Raw genomic sequence first — 17,455 nt, forward strand, 5'->3', positions numbered from 1 at the left:
ACCAGCCATAATTGTAGGTTTGCAAACCCCAGTTCAAAGGGTGCTTTGTTCTGTGCCTACCTGGGCTCCAGGGAAGGGGCCATTCAGAGCCGGCTGCCCATTGTCAGGTGTTTAAGGAGGTAGATCTTGCAAATAAAAATCCTACAGATGGTTTTGCCCTTTCCTGTTGGCAGGGTGTCATTTGAGCACACCTTCTGGGCCATTGCTGTGGGTTTCTATTTGAGAGCTGCCCTTAGCTGTTGAGCGGTACTAAGAACACTCAGCAGTAAGGCTTGCCTTGGTTGTCATTCACTGGGTGGGTGTTTTCTGGAATATGCATCTGTCATGTGTTCTTGCTTACCTAGTCTTCAGACTTGCTGTATCCAGTTTTTTTTTTGGGGGGGGGGGTGGTTAAAAGCTAAGCAGCTTGTTTGGCTCGGGTGAAGGAGTTAGGCTTGACACAACCCTTCACACTTGTCTGGTTATTACACACATGTATAGTATATAGATTTTGCGTGCTGCCTGGGTTTTGTAACAGTGTCTGAGGTACAAACTCTGGAAGGCTCAGTGGAGGTTAAGAATCAAACAGGGAAAGTTGGAACAAACCTCACAGGGTTTTTTGTTTCGTTTTTGTTTTAGTTTACTTCTCTTTATTACATTTTTTTAAGTGCTGTAACTTGGCAGCTAGCCAGTTCTGCTCCAGCAAGAACTGTTTTAACTCCCCTTAAGCATTCCTCGGCAATGGGAGACAACAGTGACTCCATTATCAATTATTAGTGACTATCCCCCACAGGCTCCCGACAGCTCCCAAACCCGGCTCCCCTCCTAACCCCTTACAGAACCTTTAAAACCAGTGCATCTGAGACTGGAGGGAGACGGCTCTGCAGCCACAGAGCAGGGCTAAGGTCCTGCCAAAACAGTGACCTTAAGACAGGAGCATGGGAAAGGCCGCGTTCAGAGACACACAAACACTGGAACTGGGGGAGGTCTGTGAGTTCATGGACAGAAACCACCAGAGAAAATGCTTGGGAGGAAAAGCATGCTGTGTGACTTTGTAGCAGAAGTTTTTAGGGTAAAAACCTAGACTCCAGCAATCCCAACCAACTGGGCTTGGCCACCCATCCCGATGTGCGGATCAAACTGAGAAATGATAGAAAAAGAAGACGGAGGAGGTTTGTTCGGTGTGACTTCATGAGCAGAGCTAAAGGACCCGGATGGCTCCTTTTAAAGGTGTTTAATGTCCATGCGCGTGAAGAACATATTTGGATTAACTAACGCCCCCATTCCCTCCTCTCCAGTTTTTTAAAAATATTTATTTATTTATTATGTATACAATATTCTGTCTGTGTGTATCCCTGCAGGCCAGAAGAGGGCACCAGACCTCATTATAGATGGTTGTGAGCCACCATGTGGTTGCTGGGAATTGAACTCAGGACCTTTGGAAGAGCAGGCAACGCTCTTAACCACTGAGCCATCTCTCCAGCCCCTCCTCTCCAGTTCTTACACTATCCCTCCCAGCTTTGTATTCTCCCCCTCTGCCCCCAACCAATAAGTCCATTTAGTGCGGCCATGTGCGCATGTGTATGGGGCAACCATGTACAGGGAGCATGGGCAGGTGTGGCTCAGGGGCCACATCTCTGAAGAGAACATTTCCTCCCCCAGCAGCCACCCATCTACATCTAATATCTCCTCAGAGAGGTGTGGGACATCACGAGCCCCTCCCCCATCCATCCACACTGGGATTTTATGTGTAGGTCTTGTGTATGCAACCCAAGCCACTCTGAGTTCATGTATGCAACCGCCCTGACATGCATGGCAGGTACTCTGCGGCTACAGACATCCCCTCCTGCAGACTCTTACTGTCTTCCTGTCCCCTCTTCTGTGTGATGCCCAAACCTCAAGGCTGGCTTTAGAATTGAGCTATAGATGAAAAGAAAGAGAGAGAGAGAGAGAGAAAGAGAGAGAGAGAGAGAGAGAGAGAGAGAGAGAGAGAGAGAGAGAGAGAGAGAGAAGAGATGTAGCAAGGGGCAAGGACCTGAAGAAATGAAAGCGTAGTTCTGGTCAATACTGTTTCTGCTGGGATCCTGGGAGGTGGTCCAAAGAGGTCCTCATTGCTTGAGGAGACAAAGCATAAAAGGGAATAATGGTTTCTGATCCAGGCTGTATCTCACCCTCGAGGACAACTGTCCTTATGGGAAGTTGCGAGAAGGTTGCTTTGCCCCATGAAGGCTTACTATTCCTGGGCTTCAAGATGATACAAGAGGCACCTTTTAACCTTTGCAGGACACTGTGCTATGTCTGTGTCTTCAGGCAGAGACCCAGCACACCGCCCAAATGGAAACGCCAATTTTTCACAGTGCTTGTAGTCAGTTTGTGGGCCTAACCGAGGAGCAGTTTCTAGGGGCTGGGGGCTGGCCCAGCGCTTCAGAGCACTGGCTGCTCTTGCAGAGGACCTGGATTCAGTCCCCAGAGCTCATTAGGCACCTCACAACCATTTGTAGCTCTAATTCCGGAGGCTCCAACGCCCTCTTCTGGCCTCCAAGGGGCACTGCATGCCTGTGGTGTACAAACATGCCCTCAAAATACCCATATGTATAAATTAACTTTAAAATTTTCAAAAAAAAATGAAAGAAACTTCCATGCTCTTGCTTCATTTTTCCTTCCTGCTAACACAGACTCTCTCCTGAGTTTTGTCACCAAGGCTGGGACTGGTGGACCTGGTAATTTCCCAGAGAAAAGCTGATTCTTAGGAGATCAGTGATCCTCTGAGTTCGTGAGAGTGGCCCCCCTCGTTGAAAGACACTGTCTTACCAGTGACCTGGGTCCAGAGGCACACACCTTGTGACAACACAAGCCAGTGTTTGCCTGGAGGCTCCAGTGGCGACGGCTCTCGGTGGCCTATGTTCTCGGTGTGTGTCTTCAGTCTTTTGTGAGGCTGGTCTTCCAGGGCACAATGGTGCATTGTCTTGCCATGGTTGTCTGCCCTTGCTACGGTTTCCACGGGGCACAGGCAAGGCTCCAGGTGATGTTTGCTCATGTGACCCGTGTGGTTCCTTTCAACAACCTCTGTGGTCTCTTGGCCCTGAAAGCTTCCTTAGCTCCACTGAAGCTAATCTCTACTAGGCCGTGTCACGGGAGAGCGATGGGAAGATACAGTCCTCTTGGCATTGTGTTCACACTGGTATCTTTTTAAAATTGTTTTTATTTTTATTTTATGTACGTTGGTGTTTTGCCTGCAAGTGTGTCTGTGTGAGGGTGTCAGATCTTGAAATTACAGACAGTTGTTAGCTGCCATGTGTGTGCTGGGAATTGAACTTGGATCCTCTGGAAGAGCAGTTGGTGCTCTTAACCACTAATCCATCCCTCCAGCCCCTCATGTCTGTATCTTAATATGTGTATTTAAAGCATTTTTAGGAAGACTAATGTGTTTGTCATTGGACAAATTAAATGTAACCATTGATATTGGTACTAAGACATTACTTTTAAAATATCTTGTCTTATTTTTTAATTAATATAAACTACTGAATGCATCTAGTGTTGCTCCTAAGTACAGATGTTTCTGACTGACCAATTCTGATTGGATGACCTGCATGTGACCCTCAAAGGACAATTTTGTGGAACTTCCTCTCGCTGCTGCCTTTCCCCTTACACCATGTTCGAACTCAGGAGGTCTGGCTTGTAAGGCAGCACCTCCAGCTGCTGAGCTGCCTCCCCAGGCCCTTGGCAGCTTGTGTCCCCCTGCCTTTGATAGCAATAAGATGGTAGCGGTATGCGGGAACAGTGGCGGGTGGCGCCCTCTACTGGTATAGCTCTCTCTCTCTCTCTCTCTCTCTCTCTCTCTCTCTCTCTCTCTCTCTCACACACACACACACACACACACACACACACACACACACACACACACACATCCCTAACTCCAATGCTAAGAACCTTAGCTTCCTTCCCATGCTTCCAGTGTGTACGTAGACCTGGGAAGTTAGGATTCCTCAACCTTTGGTGGCAGTTAGCAGTGGCGGTCAGCTCTAGGATGCCTGTGGTCCCTTGCTGCTGTCACTACCATACGGTCACCACTGCCTCTCCTCTGCTTCTGCTGTCCAGGCTCCGCCTCCTCTGCCATCTTAGGGGGGCACTATTCCTTTCATTGTTTAACTAGCTTGGCCAATTGTACCGAAAATTGAGGAAAGACTATGGGAAAATCTGGTGTGGCTGCTCATGCCTATTATTCTGACACTCAAGAGGCTAGCCTGGCCTACAAAGTGGATTCAAGACAAACAAACTACTGAGAAGAGCTTGGTTAAAGAAAAAAAAGGAAGAAGAGGAGGAAGGTAGGAAAAAAGGAAAGAAGAAGAGGGAGAGGGAGAAGGAAAGAAAACCAAGTAGGAAAATGGGGAAGGCCACTGGGGGAAGACCCTTTTAGTTTTGGTTTTTTTAGACAGGTTTTCACTACATAATGGTTAGCCTGGACCTCACTATGTAGATCAGGCTAGCCTCCTGCCTAGGAGTTCCCTGAGTGCTGGAATTATAAACTGTTTTTATTGGGCATAATTTTGCAACACCGGGGCAGTTGGCCCAAGAGGGTGGTGTTCCTCCCACCTGCTCAGGAAGTGACCAAACCAGAGAGCTAAAATAGCCTGGAAGGGGGCTTTGTACCCATCCCTGGGACCTGCATGCAAATGAAGCGCTGGTTTCCACCAATCAGGGCATTGTCCCTTTTGTCCCAGTCACTACTGTCTCTGGGCCACTAGAGAAAATGCCCCACCCCCTTGAGTCTGGGTAGATAAGGCTGTGGGATCGCTCAGAGTTCACTGAGCTTGCTCCTTAGCAAAAAGGCTGGTGCAGAACTGCAAGTTATTTGAACAGTCCTGGCTGTGGCTGAGCCTTTGAGAGTGGGGTTTGTACTGAAGCTGTCATTGCCGTGTGGCTTCCTCGGGGCCGTAAAGCAGCAGGTGCCAGCATGAGGCTGTTTGAGTGGCAGTCCTCCACTTAAGAAGGCCCATGCTCCAGGAAAGAGTTTAACAGCTGTCAATTAGGAAGTCGGCGTTTTGCGTATTTATAGGATAATAAACGTCAGGAGAGCTAGCAGTAAGCAAGAAAAGCTTATTATTATCCCATTATTGGTATCAACCATGTTTGACCACACTTCTACAATGCCTACCTCCTACCAGGCTCCCCAGGGAGGAGCGGACCACCCCCCTCATCTATTCAGTATTTCTTAAATATGATTATCTCAATCCTGACTTTTCTTCCAGCGTCACTTGCGCTGGGGGCTAGCTGATTTTGTTGCTTCCCATAATACAGTAGGCTGGGAGAGCTGTGGTAAGCAGAGGAGTTGAGCCCAAGTCAAGGTTAGTGAAAGTGGTTACGGGAGAGCACACTGCTGTTGTCTTAGCATTGGTTTTGGATTCTTTATTCAAGTATCATGGATGCCACATTGTTATCACAGCCAGCTCTGTATAAATATGCTCTAAGTCCCAAATGTGCAGGCTGTAGGGGGAGCATGGGGGCATCTTTGCTGCCGGTGGCCTCTCCGAGATCACTGTAAGTGTTCATTTTGGTAATTGGACATTCTTCCCCTCCCAGGGGAATGTGTCGGTTCCTCCGGCACCTCTCCTCCCATGCTGCTTTGTAATTCCAGCCTCCATTACTGAAGAAAAACATTCAATTAGTCCCAGTCAAGAATAGAAAATGACTTGGGTTTCCGGCTCTTCACAGCTGTGTCTGTGCTGGAGAAGAAGATTTTCATTGACCTCATAGGATTCTTCTGAGAGAATAATGCTATTGCAAGATCAACTTGTACAGCCGGTAGGCGTGGCACACGCCTTTAATCCCAGCACTCAAGAGGTTCAGGCATGCCGATCTCTGTGGGTTCAAATTCAGCCTGGTCTAATAGTGAGTTCCACAACAGCCAAGGCTACATGGGGTGGGCGGGGGGTCCCTGTCTCAAAAACAAAAGAGAAGGATCCATCATCTCCTTCCCTCCTTAGCCTGTTCCTGGTTTCTTTTGAGGCAGCACACTTATTATCGGCAATTACTAGCTTCTTTTTATTATTATCAAATGGTTACCCAATCGTTTTTCAAATTTATGAGTTATAATCAACAGGTGTCCAGTGTTCTGTCTTTCCTTTGGGGCGTGCGGTTTCTCTTCAGACTCTTGGCTTCCAGTAGGAATTCTCCACTTTGAGTTTTGAATAGAAGCTGTTTAAAGGTGTTTGTGCTTGGAGTCCAGAGGCCCTGGTTCCCAAAGCAACCATTTATCACCCACCGCGTCTTATCTTTGCCCTTAGATTTCTCCAGCATGGGGACACAGGCTCTGCCGGTGGACTCTGCGGGGTGGCACGTGTATTTGATTTGCGTGGACTGTTATGACACACCATGGGTCAGGCTCATGTTCCTGGAGTGCCCGGAGCGGCTTCCCTAATCTGTCAGCATAGTATGTTCTCGTGGATAAATATAGACAGACAGACAGTCTGTGAGTTATAGTCGCTGTTGCCCTGTGCAGCTGGCGTGGACAACCCGCCCTGGATGGAAGGCCTGTTTTAGTTTGTCTTCTACTGTAGGTTTTTCTCACCTGACTAAAAATACACCTTGGACCTTATGCTAGCTGGTAGCGGTGGGACCATGGAAGCCAGCCTTCGGCTTTTTGGCTTTGAAACCTAGACTGTGTTGCCGGTGTCCGGACTGTGTGGGTTCCCCTTCAGGCCCATGGAGATTACAACGGCTTGTTGGAGAAGATCCTGTGTGATCAGCCTCATCAAAGGCCTGGGTAGGTTTGAAGGGGTTGTCTTGTGGACTGGTACGCCGTTTTCAGACTGAGAGACGGAGGAATGTCCTCTTTGTGTCAGGGGAGCGGGGAGAGATGCCTGTTCCTCTAGGCACAGGGACTGACTTGTAATGCGATTGTCTTGACGGGAGAAAGGGCCCGGTAGGCCTTCTGCTTGGGACTGTAACGTCTCAGGGGTTCAAGCTCTACTTTCATATAACTTCATGGGTGTGATGCAGTGTTTCTGTGCACACGAACTTCACCAAAGGGTTCTGCATGTCTGTGCTGGAAAATGGCTGAGCCAGAGAAGCAACTTGTAAGGATTTGGAATATTGTCGATGCTACAGAATTTGATATTTCAGTAGAAGTAGGGTTTTATCTTGCTGCATTCTAAATATTTGTGCAAATCCCCTTGTTTTGCTCTACATGCAGAAAGGCTCCTAGATTTAGTGTTTTTCCTGTGCTCCTGACTTAGCTTCTCTGACGTTTAAGACGAAACAATGCTTCTCTTTCTTTGTTGCTGAATTAAAAATCAGGTTTGTGTTGGTCAGCACTGAATGGGTCTAGACTGCACGCCGCTGCCTTTCATTCATCAGTGATGTGCTCCCGATCTTGGATTTGAAAGGAAATCTAGTTATTTTTATTTTATGTGTATGAATGTTTTGCCTGCATGTATGTGCACCGCACGCATGCTTGGCGCCAGAGGAGGTCAGAAGAGAACATCAGATCCTGGGGTTACAGATAGATGGGTGTGAGCCCCATGTGTGCTGGGAACTGAACCTGGGTCCTCGAAAGAACAGCCAGTGTTTTTAACCACTGAGCCATCCCTCCAACCCTGGTAGCCTTTTTGAAAAGTACATTTATTATTTTGTTTTGTGTGTTTGTGTATGTGCACACATGCACACAAGCTTCTCAGGGTGTAGAAATCACAGGATAATACTTGAGATAATTCTTTCTTTCTATCATGTGGATTCCAAATATTGAACTTGGCTCTTCGGGCTTGGCGTCAGGCACTTTCAGTCGATGAGCCATTTTCTAGGCTCCCTAGACTGTACTTTTAAATACACATAACGACTCCAGAAGGTTACTGAGACAAAAGTCGTGTGGCAGAGTTAATTACATGCATAGTGAATGTTGTCTAACTCTCTCATGATGGTAGGAAACACCAATTTACACATGGGAAATCTTAGCACACGGCACTAACAGAGGGGGAGTGGTTTCTTTATTAAAGGTCATTTATTAAAGATTCAGGAGACCGAATGACTTGATAGTTATTCTGCAATCCCATCTAAAATGACGCTGTCAGATACCTGGATATGATAGCTTTCCCATATCTTGGAACAAAATCCCCCTTCGTCACAATTTGACCTCTTCATCTTGTGGTCTACATAGTACGGGTTTGGGAAGTTTTCCCTCTGAAAGTTTTGTCAATGTGTGATAAGCATATAGGTTAAGGGAGAACCCCTACAGTTTCGGGTATTTAATAAAAACACAAAAACACTTCCCACGAGCCTTGTCATGAGGTAGTGTGGAGAGGTGCTGTGGACCCTCTTGTTCTAGCTGTGCAGTTTTCTCCCACAGTCTTCCTGGCTTCTCCCTGCTTTGCTCATCTATCCCTTCCTTGTCTTCCCTGTCTGTCTATCTATCTGTCTATCTATCTATCTATCTATTTTTCTATCTATCTATCTATCTGTCTATCTATCTATTTATTTTTCTGCCTCTGTCTCTCTTCTTCCCTCCCTCCATTCTTTCTTTCTTTCTCTCTTTCTTTGTTTCTTTCTTTCTCTCTCTCTCTCTCTCTCTCTCTCTCTCTCTCTCTCTCTCTCTCTCTTTCTTTCTTTCTCTGCTTTCTTGTTTTTTGTTTGGTTTTGTTTTTAGTTCTGGGTTTTTTTGAGATTAAGATTTTACACTATAGCCCATGCTAGCCTAAAACTTACTGTGTAGCCGAGAATGACCTCAAACTCATAGCAATCCTCCTGCCTCAATGCCCCCAGTTCTAAGATTGCAAATATGCTCAACATTTTGTTTTGTTTTAGGGCAGAATCTCACTATGTAGTCCATTTTGGCCTCCAACTCTCTAGCTTCCTCCCTCAGCCTTTGTATTGCTGTTTTTGTATGTGTGTGTCACCAGGCCCAGCTCGACTGTCTTTCTTGATTATAATATATAAAATCTACTTTTAGAAAGGCTCAGTATCAACAAATCCAATTCAGTGACTTGATAGATGTAGCACCATCTTATAAATGTCTAGTAGGCTACATTGAATCTTACAGGCGTTTACATTAAAAAATTAATGGAGCCTAAAATATTTTAAAGGATTTATTTATTTTTATTTTATGTATATGAATGTTTTGCCTACATGTATAAATGTATACCACATGTGTTCAGCACCCAAAGAGGAAAAAAGGTCATATGAACCAAATTTCTTTTAAATATTGCAATGTTGATAAAAAAAAATAAAACACTAACCAGCCCATAAAGAGGGCAATGAATCCCCTGGAACTGGAGAGTTGTGAGCTGCCATGGGGTGCCTGGAACCAAACCTTAGAATTCTGCAAGAACAGCCAGCGCTCTAACCCTTAGCCATCTCTACAGTCCATTTGTCGAGCTTCCACTGCATCTAATGCACTGGAAACCCATCACAGGCTACAGATGTTTGCAGTGTAGATTTTTGTTATATGCATCGTGTAATGTACCTGTACAATTCTCCTAGACACTTGCACATACATATCATTGCTTGCATAGGTGTACTTACATACTATAAACTGCCATGCACATTGTATGTTGTACCTGTATGCAAGTATATACTTCAGTAGCACATGCTATATTAATACAGCCACTACCATAACTTTGAACTGCAGCCTTTTGTTTGTCAAAAAGCAGCAGCTGCTGATATATTGTCTGTATAATACACCACCAATTATTCTTCTCTTGCCCTTGAAGCTTGATTTATGTGTCCAATAGATATGTCCAAAAATACCTTTTGTCTTTTGTCATCCTGGTAGACCTCAGATAATGAGGTCTGTAAATGGCTCTGATCCCCTCAGTATCTGGAGTCTTTTAGACCATCACCCACAGCAAGAAACACATTCCGCGCAGACCCAGAACACCTATGTGTCACAGCCAGAGACTGAAAGCATGCAGAACGCTACCTGGTACTCTCTTATATTCTCTGTTCTGTTTCATCGAATTTAAAATGATCTCTACATGCCAGTGGCCCTGTATCTTGTAATGAGCCACTTCTGCACTCTAACAAACGTGGCTTTAAAGAGCCAATAGGTCAGGCATCCCTAATACAGCATAAATTGTATTCTCGGTTACAATTACAAGCTGTATATTATGTGCATGCAACATTCTCCTCCCGGGAATGCTGGTGTTTGACATGGAAAAATACTGTGTGGCTGCAGAAATAGCTCTCCTGATGGTCTTGAAGGGAGCCTTGCAGGGTTGAATGGAGGCTGTCCAGGCTGGAGATAACTCATGACCTTGTACTTCTTCGCGCTTCCTTAGCAGTTACTGCACCAAATATCCATCCGGTTCTGAGTATTAATCCTCAGACTTTGCCACATAGTGGGACTACAAAGGGAATAGAATGAGTTCCTCACCCCTGTGGCACTGATGCATAGTTAGGAAGACAGAAAAAAGTATACTTCGTGCATCAGGAGGCAGCGGGAAGGGTGACGCAGAGGTAGCAGGAGGGAGCAATCAAGGTGGCTGTCAAGAATGGCCTCTCATGAAACTAGACGAGAGCTGGGAGAAGCCAGACGTCTCCTTCTCCCACTGGGTAATTCCTATAGCCCCCAGGCTCCCCTCTTGTCACCCAGAAGCCCCTTCACGGTGTCTATCACCAGTTATTTCTGATTCTCAGTATCTGCATCACTAGCTCAGGGAAGCCAGCTATAGCAACCCCCAATGCTAGAGGCATGTCCCCCTTGTCTCAGTCACAACCGCCTGGCCAGCACTTGGCCTTGTGTAGCCATATATCTCTGTGTACTTACATGGGATGCATGTGGGTTATGTGAGAGTGAGGACCGTGCCTGACTTGCTCCTCAGTGGATAGGACCCGATGTGGAGCCTAGTGGGCCCTCAGGAAGTGAACGTTGGTTGACTGAATAAATGAACACTTGAGTGGATGAGTGACCTCCTAAATTCATCTGCTCTTGCCTTGGTGGTTCCGCCTGACTGTGTGGTCTTGTAGCAAGCATCATGTGCTGGCGTGTAGGAACGTTTACATTTTTGAACCCGTCTTTTAAAATTTACCTTTGTTAGCTCTGCAGAGCTTCTCGGAGTGCCTTGTGCACACCGGGGTCTTAATGGCAACCTGCCATTGAATGAATTTGTTAATCACCTTGCTAGTATTCAAAAAAAAAATCTGTAAGGAAATCGTATTGGACCATGAGTGTGGCAAAGAATACCGGAGTGACACCTGCCTTAGTTCGTGTGTGTCATGTCTGTGTGACTGCTCTGAGACCACACTGCTCAGTGCTGCATGGGTCATAAAACCTTAGTGAGGGATTCTGGGGTCCAGTTTTCTGCTTACCAACTTTTTCAGACTAAAGTTCTCATGTAGACTCCCTCAGTTATTGCTTTTATAAGATACAGGACACTTTTTAAAAATAAGTCATACGTTATCTATTTATTTAAATTTGGCTTTTTCAAGTCAGGGTTTCTCTGTATAGCCTTGGATGTCTTAGAACTCACTTTGTAAACCAGGCTGGCCTTGAACTCGGAGAATCCCCCACCCCCACCTCTGCCTTCTGAGTGCTGGGATTAAAGGCATGTGCCACCATGCTTTTATTTTGCTTTGATTTTCATTATCCATTTTAGTTTGTTTGTTTGTTTGTTTGAGTCAGGTTATTGCTATGTCGCTCAGGGGACTGTGGAACTCTCTGTGTAGCCCAGGCTATCTCGGAACTGACTGTAGTTCAGGCTCATATCAAATTTATAATTCCCCTGCCTCAGCCTGCTAAATGCTGATATTACATGTACACACCTTATGTCCCACTCCTGTGTTTTTCCTTTGTTTATTCTGTTTCAGTTTGTTTTACTTGTAAACCATCTTATTATGCTTAAACGAATCTAAAAGGAGAGATAATTGTATAATATGCCATATAGTGCATCAGTATCCTGTCTGACAGTTATCAAGATTTAGTCACGTAGGTCTATTTAGGGCTTTGGTTTTCTTTACTGAAGTATTTAGAATCAAATGTAAGCAACATTTCTCTGAAGACCTATAATAAGTGTCCATCCTAGAAAACAGAGATGTCCTCTTAGCTACCCAAAATACTATAATTATATCTAACAAGATTACCCTCGATGCTTTGCTGACACCTAACACACGTTCCACATTCCATGTTTTCACATAAGCAAAATGTGTTTTGAACAGTTAGTTTGGTTGGATCAAGATTTAGACAAAATCCACACCCATTTGGTTGTTACATAACCGCGAGTACCCCATGACCCTCCTGAGTTTCGTGATTTGTTAACTCGGAGAGACTGGCGCACACATAAAATGAGCTAAGTATGTAGGATCTCCACTTCCTTGTTGATGGCTCCAGACTCAGGACGGCATCCTGGTGTATGGCTGTTCTCTATAATGCTTCTCCGTCTTGATGAACGCAGAGGCAGGATAAGATTCATAATTCCCTCTCTCCTGTAATGTCAGCCTCCCTGTCCCGTGACTCAGAGACTGAAGACCACACCATCTTTTCTGGGCTACATAGCCAACAGTTTTCAAGAATTCTGACCGAAATCTTGCCGAGGCAGTGAGTTTTAAGAAAGGCCTGTGAGGCAGTCATTTAAACTCACTTCTTAAGCACCTCAATCACTATGCCATTGTACCAGAAGAATAGCTTGTATATTCGCTTTCTGAAGCAAAGGCAACATGGCAGGATTTAAATCCATTGATCTAAGATATAGATTCCAGCAGGTACCACCTCGTTCCTACCTTTATTATTTTTCCTCACTGTAGCATCTTCTTTTCATGTGTGTTGTTGCTCCAAATTGTTTTCTTCCTTTCCTTCCTTCTTTTCTTTCTTTCGTTCTTCCTTCCTTCCTTCCTTCCTTCCTTTCTCTCTCTCTCTCTCTCTCTCTCTCTCTCTCTCTCTCTCTCTTTCTTTCTTTCTTTTGTTTTTTCTTTTTACCTGAACCTATGCAGCAACATCAGATCAGCATTTGCCCTGGGATCTATCGGTTCTTGTTGGCCCTCTAAATCAAGTCCACGCTCCTGGGCTTGCCACTCAAGACCTGATTCTAATGGGAAAAATACCTCCATTTTCTACAAGATAAAAGTTTAAATTAGTCCATACACTCTGTTGATCTCATCCACACAAATTCCATATTGTGGGATTGGATGAAGTCAAATCAACAAATGCAAAAGAACCACCAGGCACATTGCTAAGTGCTTATGATAAAGACAAGGCAGCCCTGTTCTTGAGGACACTCCAGCCACTGGTTGACAACAAAGCCCAAGCATATACAGGGATGCTCTGTGGGGACAGGATATGGAGATTCAGAGAAGGAAGATGCTCAGCAGATTCTGCACATGCCTTAAGGCTGTTCCCTCTGGCTAAGGAGTCATTCTCCATGCAAATGTATCAGAACCTTGCCCATCCCCTCCGACCTGGGCCAGGCACCCACTATTCCATACTGTCTGCCTCCTGGTAGCCCAGGGCAGAGACTGCACCAGCACAGGGAGTGTGGACCACAGACACTCAACACATGATGTATATATATTTTTAAAAGGTTAAGTGTTAAACATGAGTCTAGAGGTTACAACGAGGAATACCAGGCTTCCTCTGGTGGCTGTCCACACCATGGGGGGTTTCTAGTCTTTACTGAAAGGTGGCTGGCAGCAGAGTAGGAATGAAGGTGTATCTGGAAGGTTGGGATGTGTTGTAAAAGGAGCAGCGGGCTGTGGCCCAGTTCCCGGCTAGCTTTAACCAAGGTAACTACACGGAAACTATATTCATTTAAACACTGCCTAACCCACTATATCTAGCCTCTACTTGGCTAACTCTCACATCTTAATTAACCCATTTCTATTAGATCTGTGTATCACCACATGACTGTGGCTTACCGGGATGAGTCTACCCTACGTCCATCTCAGAGAAGAGAGCCATGGTGTCTGCCTGACTCTGCTTTCTTTCTCCCAGCCTTCTGTTCTACTCTGTCTATCTAAGCTGCTGTCCTATCAAAAGACCAAGGCAGTCTCTTTATTTAACCAATTAAAGCAACACTAGAAAGAAGACCCTCCTACACCATTTCCCCTTTTTCTGTTTAAACAAAAAAGAAGGCTTTAACTTTAACATAGTAAAATTACATATAACAAAACAGTTATCAAGCAAGAACTGAAATATTTAGATCTATTTTATCTTTTATCATAACAATGGAAAACTATATCTATCTATTCTTCAACTCCATCAAAGACTCCAGAAGGATATAATATTACCTAAGTAAACAAGAAGTAAGAAACTTCCAAAACTCTAGAAATGACAGAGACATCTCGCTACCCGTACAGTTACCCAAAGTTCTTTTGTACCATTGGGGGGCATCCATCTTCGGCCTTCAGCCCATAGTATCCAGCAGACATTTCCATGAAGCAGGAAATTTCAATGACGGTTCAGTCACTATCTGCTGTGTCCTGCAGAATATCTCGCAGACTCTTTCATGAATCAGGAACCCCGAAAGACCTTCTCACCTTTAGGCAAGTTCAGCAGTCCTCTCTCTGTGGATTCTTTGTGTCCAGTTTATACATCAGTCCAGGCAAGAGCAGTTTCTTGCCCAAATGGTTAACGAACTCCATATATATATATAACGGAGCCTCTTCAATGCCCATCTTCCTCTTGAAGTAGATTGGTGCTGCCAAGAGCAGACGTGTCTCATTGTCATGAAAATCCCTAAGTTATTAAAACATTAAATGCCATATTCTGTAGTCTTTGAAAGACATAAAGAATGCCTATCTGAAATATATCTATGCACATCTGGAAAATCTAACTAACATGACTACAAACTTGACTATTATTGATGATTATCTATTAACAACCTTAATTTCCTAATTATACATTACATTTTAAATGAGCCACACAATCACAGTACCTTAATCAAGAGCAGAAATACATATACATATAACAAAATTGACCTTAAATTTCTATCAATAAACCAAGATTTATACCAATGTAAATTATTCATATCTATACCATATCCCCCTTTAAATGTAAAAGAACATTTATAAACAACATTTGGGACTATGGGCACAGTTATTTCTCTCCAAACTGCTTCTTGCTGTATGGGGGCACTGTTAATCAGGTCTTTTATGGTGTATCCTGTATGTCAGGTTCATCTCAGTTGGCAGTTGAGTGAAGTAATTTTTTGAGCGTGTTCACAGCAACCTTTCAGGAGGGCGTGGTCTATCATACCATATTGGAATAAAAGCAATCCACAGGGTCTCATCCTCTGTGAAAACAAAAGAAAAACCTCTTTTCCAAAGCATCGTATCCTTAGATCCAAATTCTAAAGTCAAGATAGCTTTATAATATACATGTTGGATTAGCTTAGCAGACCACACAATGAAATGTCTCTCTGTACTTAGCTCCTTCACAGTCAAAAAATTGAAAGAAAACACAATAATATACAGAATCCAAACTCTCTGTGAATTTTCCATTTTTACATGGCTTATTTTTCTTTATTTCTTTTAATCTATAACTATCTGTACTCTGTTTCTTTAAAAATTTTACCCCCTTTTTTTTAAAGCATTAACTTTATTCTCTATATTCTTTTTTTCTTCTCTCTCCCAAGCCTACGTATGTCTATCTAACACTATGACCCATTTAGAGGTCTTTTATGTTTGAGTCGTGTCCTATTGCATTGCCTGTAACTCTTTGATGTTCAGAAACATTTTTGCTTTGTGCCGGTTGTAGTGGCGCATGCCCGTAGGATTTGCTGAAGGAGGCAGAGGCAGGATGATCATGAGTTCGAGGCCAGCCTGGGCTACTGCTGCTTTTTTTTTTTTAACTGCTTAATATCCTTAAAGGCCAGGGGGCTATACTGCCTGATCCTCTGTCCTTGCGGATCAATAATTTCCACAACAGGATAAATCTGCCCTTCTCTACTTAGATTATTTAGTCTGTTTTGGATCTCTCAGATTTCTGCCTCTAGTCTATAGGGGCAGAAGCAGCAGTACAAGGATTTGAAGTGGCAAGGAATAGATTTTGTGGCAGAGGTCTTGTGGAAACATCTCTGTTTTCTCCCTTCCTTTCTTCTTTTTCTAACTTCTTTTTTATCAGTGAAATCTCCTTTTCTAAAATTTCTTCTTCCTCTTCTATATCCTTTCTAATACTCTTAACTTCCCCCTCCTCAAAGCTCTTAATGGAATTCACAGATTCTACTTCCTGAATCTCCTCAAGGGTTTTGTTCAGACTCTCTAATTGCTCTTTTGCTTTTATGCCATCACTGAGAAGAGCATCTCTGACTAGGCACCAAAGTGAAAATATCGCTATGGGGAGTTCTTCTGGCCCTCACTCTTTCAGTGCATTTTGAAGGGCAGCCTTTACGTGTTCCAAATCAGTAATATTAAAGCCCCTTGCATGTAGAAACCAGGGACTAAACTCTAAAACTGTCTTAATGATCTCTTGTGCTGTCTCAACTTTAATACCAGTGCCTTATTTCTCCAAAAGAACTAACAATTGGCCTGTTAACCGGCCCCTTAACACTGGAACAGAATTACTTGCACCCATTACCAGTACACCCTCACCACTCACATAGAAAGAAGCAACACATAGAAAGCAGATCCTCCTACACCAGGGATGTTTGCAAAGCTTTTGTCTGAAGAGAGAATAAGGTATAAATCTTCATTAGCTCATGTTAATTCATGAGAAGGTGAGGGTTAATTACCAAGGCTTGATGATGGAAGTTTTAAAAAAAATAGTAACCCTTTTAGCACACATACATGTATGCTAACACACACACACACACACACACACACACACACACACACACGGGGAAGTGCTTTGCCTGCATGTGGGTCTGTGCACCATATGTGTGCCGTGTCCATGAGGACCAGATGGGGTCATTGGATCCCCAGGAACTGGAGTTACAGGTGATTGTAAGCTGCCATGTGGGTACTGGGAATCGAACCCAGGTCCTCAGCCAGAGCAGTCAGTGCTCTTATGACTGAGCCACCTCTCCAGTCCCTACCTCTCCAGCACAATCATGTCCAGCCTCCTGACGAATCGCAGGTAAAAGCCAAGTGTCGTGATGGGCACCTTTAGCCCTGGCACTTGAAGTGGAGACGAGAGAATCAGGAGTTCAAGGCCAGCCTGGGCTCTGAGACTAGCCGAGGCTATGAGACCCTGGGTTAGGGGCAAAGGGAACGAATGAGGAGAGGACACATGAATGAGCCTTTTGTCTGCTGTCTTGGAGAGAAAGTTGAAAATCAGGATTATCCACCTCTTGTTCGTTATCTGATCTCCTTCGAGCTAGAAGGGACCTTGAAATGTCACTGTAACCTCATCTTCCTTCGCTGGCAGGTCTTGGCAGACATTCTTTCAGGCTCTGGTGACAGTGCCTACTTTGAAAATCAGGGGGAAGTCTGTGTAATTGCATCTTAGCGGATGACAGGCAGTTAGAACGAGAACCCACTGGGGTGCGGCGGTCATTTTTTTCTAAGATAAGATCCCAGACGACAGAGAAAAAAGAACGGGGCCGTGACTTGACACAGA

General features: G+C 44.4%; 1 protein-coding gene across 7 annotated transcripts in view; it reads left to right on the forward strand.

The window, feature by feature from the left end:
• Fry (FRY microtubule binding protein) overlaps positions 1 to 17,455 on the forward strand; it is a 393,449-nt gene that overhangs the window by 172,692 nt on the left and 203,302 nt on the right. Inside the window, exon 1 of one of the 7 annotated variants that reach the window (XM_087902755.1) lies at positions 6,495 to 6,742. The exons of the other annotated variants lie outside the window; for them this stretch is intronic. Coding sequence (XP_087758881.1) covers positions 6,682 to 6,742 — 61 coding nt within the window. The 5' untranslated portion in view covers positions 6,495 to 6,681. Of the gene's footprint in view, positions 1 to 6,494; positions 6,743 to 17,455 lie in introns of those variants that run through there. 7 annotated transcript variants of the gene reach the window in all.

The sequence above is a fragment of the Myodes glareolus genome, chromosome 2, assembly GCF_982192425.1.
Source record: "Myodes glareolus chromosome 2, mMyoGla1.1, whole genome shotgun sequence".
In the NCBI taxonomy this organism is placed as follows: domain Eukaryota; kingdom Metazoa; phylum Chordata; class Mammalia; order Rodentia; family Cricetidae; genus Myodes; species Myodes glareolus.